Genomic DNA, 13,339 nt, shown 5'->3' with positions numbered 1-13,339 from the left:
CTATGACATGACTTCCCACATTTGAAATCTTTCTCTCTTGACTTTGCTGTATAATGCCCACGAGAGCCTCGTATAGATCCTGAGGTTAAGAATCATGATACTTTCTGACATCATCGATGATGATGCAATAAAGCTTAAAATCATCGGTGGGTTGTCAAGAGCGTTTCCAGGCCAACGCTAAGCACCGCTCTGTGTGCCCATGTGGGTAATTAGCTAGTCTCGAAGATGGAAGGAAGTGCTTGAGTCAGCTAAAGAGAAGAGACAGGGGGAAAAAGAAAAGAAAAAGATAGTTGAAATGCGGCCTGTAGTCATTGTTCACATTCCAACTAAAGCCAAAGCACTCCCATAGGAACAAAGACATCCTGGTTTGGAAACAGACACTTGTCTACAGCCGTTGTCATTTCAACTGCAAGAGCTCAGAAGCTTCATTTTATCTTGCATTCTGTATAGTGATCAAAGACTTGTGCTTCTCACACAAAGCTTTGAAGAGTTAGTGCAGGTTATACAGTACTAAGATGGAATAGTTCACCCAAACACACATCTAAATAATTATGATAATAGAATCAGAATCACATGTAAATATGCTGCCTCAAGATGTGAAAACTATGGCAGAGGAGAAGTTTTTCATTGACTTAAAAGAATGTATGATTGTAGACTCTCTACAAGTGAATCACTGAATCATTTGCTCAACATAATTATTCATTTAAAAACACTGAATCATTCAGAAAAGAAACACGTGGCTGTCTTTATGAGTGAATCATTAAATCATTAGCTTAACGGATTCCTTCAAAAACGTAGATTCATTCAGAATCTAAATACCACCAACTTTTGCTGTGTTTTGCTTGGAAATGCGGCAAATCTAATATTCAAATATTGAATCAATCACTTAACCGTTTCATTCCAAAACTCTGAAACATTCAGAAACAAAACACTATACTGTGTTTTGCTTGGAGACGAAGCAAATATGATATTCGATTACTGAATCCTTCACTTCACTATTTCGTTCAAAACGTCTGATTCATTAGCATAGTTTGCTCAGTTTTCCACAGAAAAAAGAAAGTCATGTGGTTTCGGTAAATTATGTCATTTTTGAGTAAACTATTCCTTTCAAGAACTTTGGTATTGCATTCTCTCTTTCTTATTCTGATGGAAATTCTCCTCTCTGTAACTACTTTTGATTTCAGGTCATTGTGGACAATTTTGTTGGGAAATACAACTACTAACCACATCTGACAACACTCCGGGTGACATCAAGCTGCAAACCTGGCAGATGGCGGACGTTTGTTTATACCGGGGACTCTGGGAAATAAAATGATGGATACTTAAGCTCTTTGAAGCAAAAATGAGGTATCTGATAAACTCTCTGAAGTGTTTACGCACCATAAGTTTTAGAGAGTGGAGTGCATGAATGTGACCCTTTAATCAATATGCCTCTCTCCAAACATATCCATCTCTCTCACCAAATTTGCTTGCCTAACATGTATACCGCCCATCACAGTGGCTTTTACAGATTAAAAATGAGGCAGAAATGGAATAAATCACTTTAAATGGGTGTTCAGAAAATAGCTTCAAAAATGTAAATAAATCTCTCAAAACTAGACTCAGCAATTAAAATAAAAGCATCTAACTGAGCTGTATAATGTTGTGGCATGTTAGAAGAGTATATGGTCCCCATAGGCATTAAAAAGCATTTAGTCTCCATTTCAGGATGTTCTGTCATTAAAGAGATCTACATTTTGTCTCATTCCCAAATGATAGATTGAATTTCAGTGTGCATAGATGGCTGCTGATTTTAATTACACTGTGTTAAAAAAAAAGCTTTGTTAGGTAGCTAAAAAATTGTTTAATGTGGTAACATCTAAATTAACTTATTTTATTTAAGTAAAAAATGATGTGTAATATGACTGAAACAACCTAACACCCGAAAAGTGTAAGGGTCAGGTCAAGTAGATATAGCTCTTTAAACTCAACACGAAATCAAATTATACTATTTATACTAATTCATGTCCCTGGTCTAAATGTAAACAAATGATCAATGCATGTAAAAAAAAAAGAAATTCTATAATTACATAAAATAATAAAACATATAATCCTCTGAAACAACTCTCTTTTAACGCTGATGTCACTTACAGTTGGTTGTGTTGGCCATTAGATAATATTAACCATTTGCCAAATAGGCATTACTTAGCTACTTAGCAAACGTATAGGTCTAATGGCCATTTTTCATGATCCAATCACTTCCTGATGGATAAAACCCTACATCCAGTCCCATCCTACATTTTTTATTGTTTCACTCAAAGATATGTCACATTATGGAAGCAAAATGGGTTGCAAACAACAAAAATCCTGCTGACAATGAGGTAACAACTGCACATATTTAATTTTTACAGTCTACCTAAACTAACATGTTGGATTTCTATTCCTCGTTTGACAGAGCTAGATCATTGTAAGTGATTAACATAAATGTCCAAAAAATAATTAAAACTGAAAAAATATACAAATTTAGGCAGAAACACTTATAGTTACATACTTTAGTATATATACTACAGTATATGTAACTATATATTATAACTCTCTTTGTGAAGCAAGCCAGTTTCTATTTATAGCTGCTGGGTCAGAATTTCTCCTCTCTCAAACACGCTTCAACCACAAACCTCTAATTCTGTATGAACGCACCCTTAAAGAAGAAGATGGAGGAGAGAAGATAAGCAAACAGAGGCTGCAGGACAGAAAAACAACAAATAAAAACTGATTCAATTCAAACCCACAGTGTCCAAATCTGAAGCTAAACCCTGTGTTAACTGAGACTGCGCCATTCAGAGCAGCAGAAGATCTATAATCAGCAGGAACCAGTGGAGGTCTAATGTATGGTTGGATATGGAGAAGCAAACAACCGTCAGCCAGATGCTCAGAAGACAAATGACACTACAACACTTCAGCCACGGCGTTACTTCAATCATCATCTCTGAGCTGTTTAAAACCAGCTCTCTTCCTTCTGCAGTGTCAAAACATTTTGGTAGCCCGACTTAAAAACACAATAGCCCCGGGACGTCGGGCTAGCGATTTTGCAAGCCCTGCTCAATGTATAAACATAATACACAGCCTTCTTCACCACACTGTAATGAGAGGAAAAAGCACGCAGACGTTTACAATCCTCACAAGCATGTATTGCAATCCTTTTTATTCTTTTGTCGCTCGTTTTTATGCACACAACTTTCCTGCGATCAGTCAGCAATCATTTGCAACTCGTTTTACTGTAAAGCAGCCCCTAAACGACACCTAAAAACAACAGATTGTAGTTGGCTGCCTGCTTTTCATGTGTGTCAGATGTTGTCTTCCTGTCTAAGTGGGCGGCCTTATGCTATTAGTCACGGTCTAACTGCACGAGACTGGTACCGATTTGTCCCGAGGAACCCTCATGAATGTTTTAGACTGAGAGTGGAATGAGGAAAAGATAGAGCAACCCAAATAATGTGCTCACCGACTGATCCCACCCCAGAGACACACAACAGTGATCCATGCAGTCCATTACACGGGAGCGTACCATTACTGCTCAGCACGGGGGGGTCAGACTGATGGGCCTCTCACATCCACAGTCCTTCTGTTTAGAGTGCGCTTTGATTAGATCACCCACTTACACCTTTAATTAGCGTCATTAAATCAGACAACCTCCAAATTACAAGTGCGGTTCAAGCATTTTCCAGTCTGAATCTCCTCTCCCTCTGGTGCTCCGCTCACCTTGACAAATGTTACAGTTGCTGTTCTTTACAGTGTTATCAATTATATATGGCTATATGTGATCTTTTGAAATAACTGCGATTTGTTATGCACTTTACATTCCAAACACAAATAGCCTGAAATCTACAGCAGGACGTTTTTTTTGATTGCCCAAAACAAACTCCATTATAGAAGATGTGCGGCTCCTTTTGACTCTTTTCACTTTTAACATCCATTGTGAACCCAAAATGCTCTAGGTTGACTTTATTACACAAGCATCCCAAATATATTTGGCCGTTGCAGGTACTGTGTAAGACTAATGAAATGCTACGTCACAAAAGTTTGTTAATATTAATAAAATGTCAATATTATTTAAACATAATTATGATTATTATTAACTATAATATTAATAAACAATATTAATCCAAATTATTATTAAGAACATTTTAAAACAACATTAATAAAAATAACAATAATAATTTAGACAATAATATTCCAATTATAATAATAATATAAATTATAGTAATTTGTTTACTAAAATCAAAACAGACAATATTAATAAACATTTAATCTAAAAAATAATATTCAAAATTGTATTAATAATAATAATTTACTATCATATTTAGTTTGACTAGGTTCCAAAAAATCAACAGAGTGAATAAAGTATAAATATTTTAAAATTTATAAAAAAAAATAATTTTTAAATTTCAGTTTATTTAAAAAAAAAAAATTTGATGGTACCCAGTTCAATGTTTTATTTGATTATGAGAATTTATACATTTCATATCATATATTTAAATGGCATGAACAAAAAGACAATAAATAATTAATCACAGTAATTTGTATTAATCCTCAGCGGAAAAGTCATAATTGTGAAAGCCCTATAAAGCAGATGACAACAAATAAAGGATCCACAAAAAGAATAGTTGAATTCCATGAAATAAACCTCACTGTCTTTTAGATGATTTTAAACAACGGCTGCTTTTATGAGACAAAATCAGAGAACAATCAGCTTTATGTATGTGAATGAGCATGGAGTATGAAGCAGTGAACTGCCGTGCGATGCTGTCTGTGTGAGCTGTGTTCAACACTGTTTTGGCTCTTTGTCTTGTGTTACTATTTGGAGCATGCTCAGAAAATCAGGCCCGTAAATCACCCGTTACCTCTTACCAAAAAAGCCCACTAAGGGCCACTGGAACTGTTGCCATGGGAACATGAACAGGAAGTACACTTATGGGATGTCTTCATGTCACGGCCAAGGGCGTACTTTTGAAACCAAGAAAATGTACTAAAAATGTGAGTTAGAAAAGCGAACAGCAACAGCATTGAGACTTCTTAATAATCGGACTTTGTCCAGGATTTGCACGTATGTGAGCCGCTCTATACAGCACTATTATTCACTCAAACACACACACACTCTTCCACGTGCAATACGATCTGTTCACTAAATAGCATCCATGTTACTGCTAAAGTTTCTCTTCCTTTTTCTCAAAGGAAAATTGTATGGTTTTAAAGTAACTGAAATACACACACACATACACATACCACAAAATTACAGACTGGAAGAGGACTATGCAACAGTGAGATCTTAAAATAGCCTAAAGAGGGGGGGGGGGGGGGGTAACAGTAGTCAAACCAAGAAGAGTCACACTCGATGCAAATTATACCAGGACCTTCAACAGTGTCACAAACACACACATTCTGTTTATTATAAGTATGTGCAGTTATGTCTACCACTCTAAAATGCTCAAGCGCTTTAAAGTCGATTCTAATTGGCTGTCAATGTTTTTATCGTTCATCAGCAACAAAAAAAAAAATTCTGAAAGTGATTCCAACAATATTGTTCCTCTGTGTTGTTTGCGTTATAGTTTTGGTCTTTAAACTTTAGTTATCATTTTACTTTCTGTCAATTCGGTTTGTTCAAACACGCGGATTAATTCAGGAATGAAACAAGTTACTATAATTATGAGTGAGTCATTGAATCATTCACTTAACCAATTTGTTCAACAACTATTCATTCAGGAACGAAGCAAGTGACTGGCTGCGTATGAAATGGCATACTCTCTTGAATACTTATTTTGAATAAGTAATTGCTTCACGACCGCTAAAAAAGTGTGTGAATCTAATCTGAACATACAACATTCGCCATGTTGTCATTACCATGTGACCTAACAGCATCAGTTATGCCACTTCACTGCCTCATGGGATAGTAAAGTGTCCATCGTAGGCACACTTTAGAATTTCACCAGAAGAAGTGTGTCATCCGGGTACTTTTTGATTTTATGAGTACTGTTAATTCGGACATACTTCTTTTGTCACATACTGTTTTTCACCTACTACTTAGTAGGGAAGTATGCGATTTCAGACGCAGCCTCTGTCTTTATGATTGAGTCACTTAACCTTTCACTTAATTGTTTTGTTCAAAAACACTGATTCATTCAGGATTCAGAATGAAATGCTTCTACCCAGTTCTCAAATATTTTTGTTAAGAGGAGCGAAAAAAGACAAAGTAACTGACAATATTTTGTCTAAAATCTTAAAGCAATGGTGGTGCGAAATTTGCTGTTTAACGTGAAGTTTTCAAATTAGTAAAGGATGCTTAGACATTTTTTTGGATGTTGAAATGGCTCAATCAATGGGTCGTTAGTTTGGGGGTGGGACTATCAGTTTGTCCAACCAATGGCAGATGAGAGGAGTGTTTGGGGAAACCTTTTTGAAAACAGTCAATATTGTTTTAGTGACACTTGTGGTACAGAAATGACACATTTCAAATGCGGAAAAAAGTCGTTTGAAATGGTGGTAAAATATACATTTACTTAAATAGTAGCCTATTATCTTGTTAATGCACATTAAGTAAAAAAATCATAAAAGCCGGGTATATGTTTATGCTTTTGCACCCAATTTTTAATGATTCTATCCCGCCAACACTGCAATTTATGCATGCGCTACACGCTCTCTTGATTTCTGTTTTGCTTTCTCTTTTTCACATCCGTTATGCTCATATCAATAATAATGTGTCTCTTCAGGCCCCAAGCAATTGCTCTCACTCCTTCATTTGTGTATGTTCAGTGCAGAAGAGGGATTAAACTGGATAAATAAACTTTTTATTAATAGCCATGGATTCTCACTGTATCCACCCATCATCTTATTATTCAAGGGAGTGAGCCTTCATGTCCACATGCTTACAAACATACAAAAGAAAAGCATCCACTCCACTAACACACACGCACACGTGTGAACACCTGTTTACACTCTCACACCCCATCCCCCCAAAACACACATCATACATGCCGCTGTTTCCATGGTGATCGCTTACACCCCGTGAAATGTGGTATTTCTCCGCTGTCGCATATTTTCTCACTCGAGTTCGCTCTTTTCTTTGTCTAATGTTCTCTTTGGTCCTCTCTCTTTCCTTTAGCCTGCAGCACTGATAAATATTTTTTAATCAATGGACAGGATGAGCTTTCAGGTATTGCTAGAACAAATCAACATGCACATATATAAATGTGAGTGTTTAAGACAAGCATGCTTGTTTAGAACTAGCGGATAGTGTTAGATAACTCTTATATGGCTATTAACGGCCATTTTTACACCCTGATCAGGAGAAGTCTGTATAAATACACACCCCTCCTGAAAGCATACATGCACTGTCAAACCGTTGCCCTTATTAAAAACCATAATTCACTTTAGCTCTTTTAAAGAACGTAATTAATTCTGAACAAAACCCCAGACTTGCTTAGTCTGATTGTGAAAAACTGTACCTGCAGCGCTGAATTTCACAAAGAAAAGTGTAGGTCATATTTCAGAACCAATAATTAAAAGGAATAAAAAAAAGAAATTATATTTTGCAATGTGACATTATTTTCTTGTTTAGATCACCCGTCCCATTATTAAATCAAATTCTGTGCAATAAATACTTTGATATAAATTTCAATTGTAATATTGTGTGTGTGTGTATATATATATATATATAATATATAATAAATAAATATATGATATTATATTGTATTAGTGCTGTCAAAGCGATTAATCGTAATTAATCGAATCTAACATAACAGTTTATAAATATATGTGCGTGTATGTATGTATTATAATAATAATATGATAATAATATATTTTTGCATTGTTTGCATTTTGCATTATAATGAGAACTGGTGGGGGATTGGGGATTCATTGTCAAGAAAATGCAAAAAAAGCTAATTGAATTATGATCCTAAAACTTTATTTTCTTTAGGCAAACTATAGTTTCCTTTTTTTATGTTATGGTTAAATATGACCCAGACTGGTATTTAACAAGTTTTGTGAGATTCACCCAAATAACACAAAGGGAAACCAAGATCTAAGAAGCGTTTTGTAAGAAATCTCTGCTGTGATATTTGATATGTGTGGAGCATCAATGAGACGTTCCAATCCCGGTGTGTAATTTCAGCTAATTGTGTCTTTTGCGCGCGTGCGCGTGTGTGTTTTTCTTAGATATTCTTAACCCTTCATCGTTCATACTGTCACAGATGAAAAATCTTCCCGTCGCCATGGTAACGGGCATAAACAATAGCCAAATGTGGTTAGGACCCTCTTCTCCCATTAACAGTCTAGAGCTCAAGTCATACGGCAAGATCAATGCGTATCAATACTCTCGCCAACAAGACACTCAATTCAGCACGCGCTGACACTCCACGTAGAGCATAATGATATGCTAGCTAGCAGGCTGACAAACGCCCTAATGAGAGACAAACACACACACACACACACACACACACAGACAAACACACACACACATAAACACACACACTTTTCATTATGCCCATTGGAACAAAAACAAATCTCATTTCTTTCTCCTAGAAGTCCTGCTGAACAAAAGATCCCAAACTTTTTTCATCAAAGTTAAAAATATCAGCACACGCAGTCATTTTTATACCTCTGTACTTTTACTGTATGTCCAAGTCTGTGTCTATTTATTTCCCCTAAGGACTTTCAGGAAAATAATCAAGACCAAGTCACTTAAATATAGCATATCCGAGAACTTTATCTCTCCTCGGCTATAAAAGAGCAACCTCGGAGCACTTCTTCTGGAATCTGCACACACCATGACCCCACAACTCTGTAATTATCAAATTCGAAAAAGGAGCAACACATAATCACGCAACACAAACTCACTTTACCAAAACATTTAAAGCACCGGCTCCAAAAAAAGCAAAGTTATTATTAGATTAAGGACATAATCAGCCATACACAGAGATCTCAACATTCCTCCAGCTTCCTCCAGATGCGGGTGGCTGGCATCCAGATGTTGAATTTGGTAAAAGACACTTAAGTCGTTTTCCATCATTAAGACACGGCTCCTCCCACGACAACACTCCGCAGACGGTGCAAGCTGAGCTTAATGAGCCTAATGGGCTGACTCATAAACCACAAACATGTGCACACCTTTTATCTCACACAGCTTTAACAATTAACCATCGGAGAGACGGAAAGGGCAAGACAGAGGCGGACAGATGTGCAGAAAGCATGAGGCGGTCTGTCTTCATGCGGGGCTTTTGACATCAACGAAAATGAAAGGAGGAGGAAGACTTTCAGATATGCAGGGTATTCCTATTCAGTTGGCATTCTGCAAAGATCCAAGCTTATCAGGGCATGTGTGGGCCAGGTTTGATGGCAGCAGATGTTCGCATGCCGACCAAAAACATGAATCAGAAAGTGTGAGCCACAAATTCAATCCGTTTCAGCAGATGGATATCAACCAAATTGCTTTGGTGGGCTCCAATGACACAATCTCTGGCTCGAACACGAGGCTCAGCGCAATAATAACAAGTGCAGTGAAGAGAATGTGAATCAGGCCCATTAAACAAACCTTATCTCACTACTACATTTATGTTACAAAGGCAAAATAATTTAGCTTGAAGCTTATTTGGATAAATTGTATGTGTCTGAATAACACTGATTCTCGAATGTTGATACTCCAGCTGTACACAAGTGTCCACATGTCTCCTATAATATTATTTTAATTAATTTATAATTACATTATTACAGAATGTACTATTATATATATATATATATATATATATATATATTATTGTAATTAAATACAATTATTACAGAATAATATATTATACAAATGTTTTCTGAATTAATTCATTAATTATTATAATTATTACAATATTAGCCTATTCTTAAAATAATATTATTTTAATTGATTTATTATTACAGTTATAGTATTACAAAAAAAAATATTATTTTGAATATTATTACAAATATATAATATATTATTGTAATTAAAATGAGAATATTATAGAATATTATAATATATTAAAGAAAGAAAGAATGTTATATTATAAAATATTCTTAATTGAAAATATGAATGTTTATGTAATTATAATATTAATTAAATAAATTGTTTTTAATGTATTAGTTATTTTATTACAGAATTTGATATATATATATATATATATATATATATATATATATATATATATATATATATAACATTGTTACAGAATATTCTAAAAATGTATTCTGAAATATGCCTCCTGCAGTTGTACCAGTGTCCAAATCTCTGTGGGCCCAGCTTGAGCATGTGGGTGTGTGTGAGCTGATGGCTTGGAAAACAACGAACGGACCCACCAAGATCACACAAACAGGATATCCTGCATATGCACTCTCCAAATAATGGACGCAGAAAAAAAACAACGACAACAATGAGCTTGGAACTGGCAGGCAAACACTTACGCAATGGCAAACAGTCAGTGTGATTTGAGCTTTGATATGTCATTTGTTTCCATGTTGACGTGACCTTTATAATTCATAGACATCAAATGCCAGGCCTCCTCAACAGACTCGGAAGATGAAGAAGAAAGACTGCTGTGCGTCAGGGAAAGTCAGTCACACAAATACAGAAACAGCCTTATTGGAGCTCTCAGGAAGAACCGGGATTCTTCGGTCTTCTGGTCTGAGTCCTCATCCCAGTCTTGAGTAACCAACCCTTAAGGAATGTAGAACTCCCTGCAGACATTCCTTATCTCCTTTCTTCTAAGACAACTCATTTTGGTTCCTTCCCACACCTATAATTCCTTCTCTTTTCTATCCCTCCAGTCCTGCCAAGAGGAAAACTGTCACACTCAAGAGGTTGCTCTTATCATGAGTTCTCAGTTATTCTTCATTTCAGTAACTTTTTCTCAGATGTTTCTTCTAAAATTCCTCCGGAGAAATAAAAATAGAGACAATTGAGCTATAAAATGAACGTGGATAACATTAACAAACAACTTTAACATGGAGGAATGTGATGAGAATTTTTTTTTTCTTTCTTTATTGACAAATCTGAGCACAGAATTATGTTAAAGAAAAATTCCAAGTTCAAATGTTGATAACCACAAAAAGGAAATCTATCATATTATTAAAGCACTTTAATTGTTCTTATAAAAGCTTGTTATGCGTTTGGGCCGTTTATTTACACGATAACAGTGTTTTGGGGGCAGTGTTTTTTTTATTTCCATTTTCCATGCCTTTTTTAAGAACATTTTTGTTGAAATCAACATTAAGCCGCAAATGCTGTCGGTTGAGCTTAACTTGTATTGAACCTGGAATATTCCTTTTAAAAGATCTCATTTTTCTTACGGATGTCCTCATTCTCTGTTCATCACAAACACACTGGAGCATGACGTCAGCCCTGTCACTCAACTGCTCAGGTCCACTTGAGGCTCTTTCTAATGTGAGTGTATCTGTGTTTGTGCGCCAGTGTGTTCTCGGGGTATGTTTGTAGGCTAGAGTGCAAAATCAGGTCACACGGGGGGAGGAAAGGACAAAAGAGCAAGGGCATGCGACCATAGACACACACACACACACACACACACACACACACACATACACAGAAGAGGAAACTGAAACACCTGTCAAGCCAATGCAGAGCATAAGGGAGACTGTTGTATTAGACATTGTTCGTAAGCATGTGGGACACACAGATGCTTTTAGAAACAGCTGCTTGTACCACCATGATAAAAAAATGCCTGTACATCCCAGCAGACCATGGGATGCTGTTAAACCTCAGTGACGCTATAAAACACAAGTAACTGAGTGTTAAATGTCACGGCGTGCACTTTTGATCTTCTCTGAAGCATCATGTGCAGGTCTGGAGACAACATCTGGATGAGTGTGCATGAACTCATCAGTTCCTCCGTCTCGTTTCAGCATCCCGTCTGTGTAAGATGATGATGACATGGGCATTCCAGCGGACTGCTGAGAACCTTCACATGCCGGTGACGCTGATGACTCACGTTTCCAGAGACATTCCACCATGCCGGTGACCACAGCGGTTACTGACTACTGCACTACTACAGTACACAGGTCTCATTCTCCTTATCTGGATCTACCATCCGCAGCGCATGGGAATTCCCCCAAAAAGCAGGTGACATGCTACATGCTTTGGACAAGATGAACCAAACCGGTGGGACAATGGAAAGGTCTAGCAGACACATGTAATTATACATCCAACATCATTGATATCATCATTGATAGAACTTCCAGATGTGTGTATGTGTTTCAGTAGATGTGGATATTGGATGGATGGATGTTTCGGTCAAACATGGAATAAACGGAACCGTTGGTTTAAATTTTAAATTCAGATAGATAGATAGATTCAATTTCACAATTCACAACAATAGATAGATAGATAGATAGATGGATAGATAGATAGATAGATAGATAGACACAACACAACCCTAGACAACGTACCCGGGCTCTACCCATTGCGCTTCATATAAATAAAAGATTAAAATGCATAAAAGCGGACGGTATTATTGATAGGCTACAGAGAGATGGAGCTTTGATGTGAGTCAGTAGGCTATAAGCTACATCACTGACTCTCGCTGCTGATGATCGATGCGCTCTTTCAAACAGCTCATTGATTATGAATGACATACTTCCACACTAAATCGCCAAGTCAGGGGCTACAAAAGGGGGAAAGGAGCATCTTAAAACCTTTAGAATGAAACCATCACGAAGTCCTACCTGGTTGGAACATACTTTGGAAATAGAAGATGACCAGAATAAAAGATCCTAAACAAGTGGCCAGCACCATCCGGCAGATCCTACTCATCCTCATGAGGTCCAGTAACGTCTGTTTCATGGCTGGGCACGGAGAGCCGGAGGGACGGAGGGAGGGAGGCTGCCGAGCCCCGTACAGCGGGTCTGTGTTTGATGCTGATCTCTCGCTGCCTGCGTCCGTGTCTCAAAGATCTCCGTGATCTCCCTGAAGTGCGCTAGCTTCCTCCGCACACTAGACTACAGTGGAGAAGCCCCGCCCCCTCTGAATGAGCGCGCCCACGCTTTCATCTTTGTTTCCATTTAACCTATCCTTTCACACATTTCCTCTCGCTTTTATGAGTTTTCAAAGTTTAACTTGATTGTTTTCGTCAGCAGTTAAATAAAGAGGTCAAAGGTGTATTATGTTGCTTTATACATTTAGGCAGAATTGCAATTAAACTTACGGTTTGTAGCTATTCAGTGGTTTGACATTTGTACAGTAGGCTAAATACCATTATATCCACGGCCCTGTATCTCAAACTAAAGTCTGCCACTGAATGGCATGGTTATTGCATAAGTGAATGAGTGGAAAAAGTGGAAAATTTCTAGC

The 13,339-nt window shown here is 37.0% G+C and overlaps 1 protein-coding gene across 4 annotated transcripts in view; it reads right to left on the bottom strand.

The window, feature by feature from the left end:
• chst11 (carbohydrate (chondroitin 4) sulfotransferase 11) overlaps nucleotides 1-13,120 on the bottom strand; it is a 41,028-nt gene extending 27,908 nt beyond the window's left edge. The window contains exon 1 of one of the 4 annotated variants that reach the window (XM_077234936.1): nucleotides 12,715-13,120. In XM_077234936.1, coding sequence (XP_077091051.1) covers nucleotides 12,715-12,832 — 118 coding nt within the window. In that variant the 5' untranslated portion in view covers nucleotides 12,833-13,120. The remainder of the gene's footprint in view (nucleotides 1-12,714) is intronic. The other 3 variants (XM_077234937.1, XM_077234938.1, XM_077234939.1) reach the window with 3 other exon arrangements.
• Between the last annotated feature and the right edge of the window lie 219 nt (nucleotides 13,121-13,339).

This window comes from Siphateles boraxobius, unplaced genomic scaffold, assembly GCF_051911475.1.
Source record: "Siphateles boraxobius isolate OS27281-9 unplaced genomic scaffold, OSU_SipBor_1 19, whole genome shotgun sequence".
NCBI classification, from domain to species: Eukaryota; Metazoa; Chordata; class Actinopteri; order Cypriniformes; family Leuciscidae; genus Siphateles; species Siphateles boraxobius.
The sequence above is the reverse complement of the archived record's forward strand: the minus strand, read 5'-3'. Positions and strand labels throughout refer to the sequence as shown.